Source organism: Glossina fuscipes, unplaced genomic scaffold (assembly GCF_014805625.2).
Source record: "Glossina fuscipes isolate IAEA_lab_2018 unplaced genomic scaffold, Yale_Gfus_2 1, whole genome shotgun sequence".
Taxonomy (NCBI): Eukaryota; Metazoa; Arthropoda; class Insecta; order Diptera; family Glossinidae; genus Glossina; species Glossina fuscipes.
In genome coordinates, this window is record NW_023998415.1 from 10,493,514 (window position 1) to 10,498,805 (window position 5,292).

At 32.2% G+C, this 5,292-nt stretch overlaps 1 protein-coding gene across 3 annotated transcripts in view; it reads right to left on the minus strand.

Moving 5' to 3' along the window:
• The window catches only part of LOC119631329 (aldo-keto reductase family 1 member B1-like), a 9,544-nt gene extending 6,305 nt beyond the window's left edge, over positions 1–3,239 (minus strand). For 2 of the 3 annotated variants that reach the window (XM_038023441.1, XM_038023439.1), the window contains exons 1-2: positions 3,140–3,239; positions 2,984–3,071 (exon numbers count right to left, since the gene is read on the minus strand). In XM_038023441.1, coding sequence (XP_037879369.1) covers positions 2,984–3,058 — 75 coding nt within the window. In that variant the 5' untranslated portion in view covers positions 3,059–3,071; positions 3,140–3,239. Of the gene's footprint in view, positions 1–2,983; positions 3,072–3,129 lie in introns of all 3 variants that reach the window. The other variant, XM_038023440.1, reaches the window with a different exon arrangement.
• Between the last annotated feature and the right edge of the window lie 2,053 nt (positions 3,240–5,292).

Below are 5,292 nucleotides of genomic sequence, written 5' to 3' on the forward strand. Positions count from 1 at the left end.
AAGTATATAAACAAAGTGAATTTGCTTTAAAGTGAGTCTTGTGTCAACAAAAAAGTGTTCCCTTTTTTTTTAATTTCTATTAAACTCTAAATGATAAAAGATATGGCTTTCATTTAAAAATGATTTCGCATAAATGATTGCATTTGGATTTCTGTAGAAATTCAATCCTGAAACATAAACTTTTACAATTTTTTTGGATAAATCTGCTTCTATTTCACCAATACTACGATTAATCTTGACGAATAATGTCATTGAGAGTTTGTGTTTTATTAGAATATGTTCCAAATGTTCCAGCATAATCTTCGATCGTTGAACTTTTCCCACAATAAAATGATTTTGTCCTGAAACACATATGGTGTGTTCTACCATTTTGATGAAGACACATATCGTCGAAGGTTAAATCATGTAATCATGTTGTCACAAAAATCATTTACACATGCTTCTGTAGCGTTCTCTATCGAAGGTAACTGCAATGCCATTTTCATCGTGTTCAAAACTGACTAATTCAGCCCACAATTCACGCCCACAAGTTAGTTTTGTGCACGTATAAGTCTTTTAGAAATATCAGATGGGTTTTTTTTTGTACACCAAAGGGGAAAAAATCCTTATGTACAAAACCATTTAACCAAATATGAGCTTCATCTCACTTGCACGAAAAGTAATCATGGATTTATTGTTTTTGTAATAAGTTTTACGCTATACAACTATGTACATATTGTATTACACAAGTAACTTCAAGGTCCGTCCGAACCATATATTGAATATCAGAAGTACAAAATGGATTAGTTCATATCCCATCTATGATAAGCTTATGATAGTTGAGTAATTATAGACTATTGACTGACTGAAAATCTATTTTCGCACAAGCTTTCTGGTATATAAATTTGAAAAGTATTCCTTTGCGAAATTTATTGAAATAAAAAAAACTAAAAACCCGAAAATTATTAATCAATCAATGGGTTGATTATATATTAGGTAGACCAGAAAATTATTAAGCAATCAATCGATTGATCATGATTTCAAAACTTGCTATATTTTTTGTAGGCGTTATGCTATGCAAAAACGGTTCTACATAATTTCGCTAATTTTAAAGTTATTTTGCGAAATATTTACTAATATTTTCAGATTTTTTTGGTCGTTTTAAGTAATTTTCATCTATTTTTATAATATAACGTCGCTCAATAGACTGACAAACAAGTCATTTCCAGAAACGCCATTTGACAAAAAAAACCCCAAAAATGAAGCTACAAGCTGTTTATTGTATATAATGTCATGAGAGACGCAAATATTTTCGAAGTGTATTCCGGGCAAGGAGACATAAAAAATCATTGGCCTTGGTATACTATTTGTCGAAAGAAAGTATCTATTGCGTCAAAACCGTACAACAGAATAGATTGCTTAATTGTAAAGCATTTCTTACCATGATGATGTTGACTTTGGAAAGACTACAATTTTGTAGTCTACTTATGCTGATTTGCAACACGTAGAGCATATCTGGCGATATGACAAAAATAGTGTAACAGAAAAATATGCCCGGGGGAGGAGTGGATTTGATAGATTCGCTAACGTGCAACACACCTTTGCAAAGGATATCTCAAACAAACAATTATCAAATCTCAGCCAGTACCCGCATTTATTTGGCTGATGCTTTTTGCACCGTAGGATCTCGTATGAACAGGAATAAAAAAGGTTGGCCTAGTGATGACGCATTAGAGTAAAGTTTACAGACGAAAAAATCTAAAGAGGTATGCCATCTTTTGTAATCTATGGATGTACGAAAAGACGATGTTGGTCACTGGTCTATATTTTTAAACGAATTGGGGTGTAAAATTCCATTATATAAGGGTACCACACAGTGGCCATGTAGCAAATGCAATATTCCTTTATGATTAAACGTTAAAAATATTTGTTTCATCGATTTGATATTCTGTAATGTTATGAGAAGTATTATTTAAGTAGTGATTGTTCATAATGATGTAGAAATACTTCAATATGTTTTTTTTTGAAAATTAAAGAGAAATTTTTATCTGGTTTTTCCCATTAACTACACCCATTTTTCAGTTGATTTCTAGATTACTTTAGTCTTCTAGATAGATATTCGGCCGATCAAAAGCATGTGTGCTTGAGATAGTTTTCTAACACAAAATTTAAGAGCACGCTATTTCGAAAAAGGACAATTGCCTATCCGGTACTTACGTATTAACGCCGCCGCGGCAAAAATTCCATTAAAAAAGCAATAAAAAGCAACCTTTCAAACTATTAAGTTTTTTTGGCTTCTAAATATAATAATAATAATAATATATTAATAATTTTTATTTTAATAACAATATTTTTGTCGCGGTGGCGTTAATACGTAAATACCGCTTATCCTAACTAAAACCACTTTATATTATTGTATTCAAAGTCAATTCCGCAGCAAAGGTCATAAATTCATACACTTTTGTTATTTGTCGGCCTATTTTTGTATTTTTTCAGAAATATCAACGTGAGGACTTATTACGATTATTACTATATATTTTCGCTTTCACTTATTGCACATATTTGACGCATCTATCTGTGAGTAAGGGAATAGCGATGGGCGACAATTGCCAATATTTTTCTTCAGAATTGTGCACGGACTCAATGTTTACTTTCCTGAAGTTGAAATCTTTTACATATTTTTAGCAATTATTTGCTTTCTTTGAAACACAAATCTCACATTTCCGATACGCATCGCATAAATGACTTATCTAAAAGTTCGAGGTAAGAATCATTTCCAACAGCCAGCTGACCATTGCTCACCATTGAGAAGAAAAAGCAGTTGAAGTGTGGTGGATATAACAAAAAAAAAAAAAAAAAAAAAAAAAAGAATTATATCCATGTTATTTTGGCGTAATTGCGTTCTTGTTTCTTTCTTTTTTTTATCTCTTTTATCATACAAATAAAGAAATGTATTTTACTACCGGGATCTTTCTGGCTTGTTTAATTACATTCTAACGCTTACCGTATATGTGCCCAAACCAATAGATTGCATTTTAGTGCCGTCATTATGCGTTACATATGAAACTGGGTTAGACATTTCCACCAAAAAGCTATCAATAATAAATATACAATATAATCACTAAATAACTCTTTATTTTTATAAATTACTTTAAAGTACTTAAAAACGTGTGTAGATTACTGCTCGTTGACTTTACATTTGTAAGTTTTTGTATATATTTTTTGTTTTGCTTTTGCACTTATTGATCGCGAAAGAGAGAGCTTTCGAAAATAAGGCAAAAGAGGCAGCTTTTATAGACTTAACAAAGAAGATTATAATCGGCATATGTCACTTTATACGAAGTTTTGCAACCTTGAATGTTAACTAGTCTATGTTATGTATTTTCTTTGAAGTACGTATATATTATTTGCACAGCTATTCTGTTTTCCCGTATCTCTTTTTCGCGAGTGAGAAACAACTGCACAAATTATACTCATGTAAAGACAGCCTACATTTTAAACGGATTGTATCCTTTGTTGGTCTACCGCGAGGTAAAGTAAAATTAAAAATTTTAGGAAACACACATATATAAAGCAAAGTAAACGTTTAATTACTATCACAAAACCAAAACAAAAGTCCCTCTTCACGGTAATGCACGGCGACATTACAAAAACTGAAAAAATGCAACGTGCAAATCGAGTAACAAAAATTTTCAGAGACATTATGCAGCTATAGATTTTCGCTATATTTTCGCGAAAGCTGTATAGAAAAAACCAATTTCATTTCTTTGTCCAAGATTTATCACCGCCAAAATCGCCACAAATATGACCTGTCCATATACATAAGAAACTAAAGTAATTATAAGAAAATTTTAACAAATTTGAGCAATTGCAGTAGCAATGCAATTAGGTTTTTCTTATAGCTTTCAGCGTCCTTGACATCAAAAATCTACAGTTGCGTAAACTCGTTAAAATTTCTTATAACAATCTTTGTATATTATAATTTTTCGTCACTTGCATACATACACTATACGGTAAATACTAACAACAAATTTCTTTTAATTTTTATAACATTTTCATAGGACGCTTAAATGTAATTTGACCACTTGAAAACGACATCTATTGGAAAAAATTGGTACAGTGCATAATAATATTTTCTATCATTTGCTAGAACCTTTTCCCAACTTTCTAACAAACTGGCGATAACATATCGTAAGAATGATATTGGTCTGACAGCAATGCAATCATCAATCCATTTTCTTAGTATCTCGAAACCACCTGCCACCCAAGCCATGGTACATCGATTCGAACAAGTGCTAATCACAAGCCGCTGTCTGGTGATTACGCTGAGTGGGGCAGAACTTTGCATCCAATGATGCTGAACCCTACAACAAGTTGATTGCACCGCATCAATTTTTCATTCAATCTTCATAGACCGCCTTACCTCGAAAAGTTGTTACTTGAGTAATAGCACTTCGGCATTGTAGACGCAAAAAATTTGGATTATGGACTTGCCCCCATTCTTATCATTCTTGCGAAAAACAAGGTTTTTTATATGGTAGGAGGTTATAACTTTGAACAATTCATGGTAAAAATTTGTCCATAATCATAATTTTATGCTTTGTTAAAAAAAAGCAAGTTGACTGAAGTTTTATAAATAATAACATTTTACACTTCTTAGAATACATTCAACCACGCTTCAGGCGTTTAAACGAAAACGACTTAAAAGACATTCCAGAAGCAGCCCATTTGAATGACATAACATTAGACTTGATTGAATAATTGCTCAAATTCGAAGTATACACTAAAGGTAAACATGCACGAAATCAATTTGAAAAGTCTGAATAACATTACTCTAGATAATTTGATACTGCCGTGTGTAGTTGGGACTCGTTATTTTCTGATCTTTGTGGACAATTATACCAAAAGTTCTGCACAAATACAAAGAACATAAAGGTCACGCCGAAAGAAACACTGAGCAAAGCTTATAGACATTGCGATTAGGCAACGGCATCGAATATGCCGACAATGATTTTTAAAGTTATCAAAAGACTGAAGGCATTAAGTAATGGTCCATCGTTGCCGAACCAAACCTTTATTGCGGCTTAGGGATACTACCAAGCTTTTGGAGTGAAGGTGCCTCTATTGCTAATTATATCACAAACAGTCAAAAGTCAGTTTAAACAGCCTAAATAGAGAAATTGGACAACAAATATGAAAATTTTCAAACAAAACGAGGTGAGGGTAACGACCTTGTTAAATAAAAAGAAGGATATGATTCATGTCCGAAAACAAATACAGATGAGAGTGGAAGTAAAACCAGCAAATTTCAAC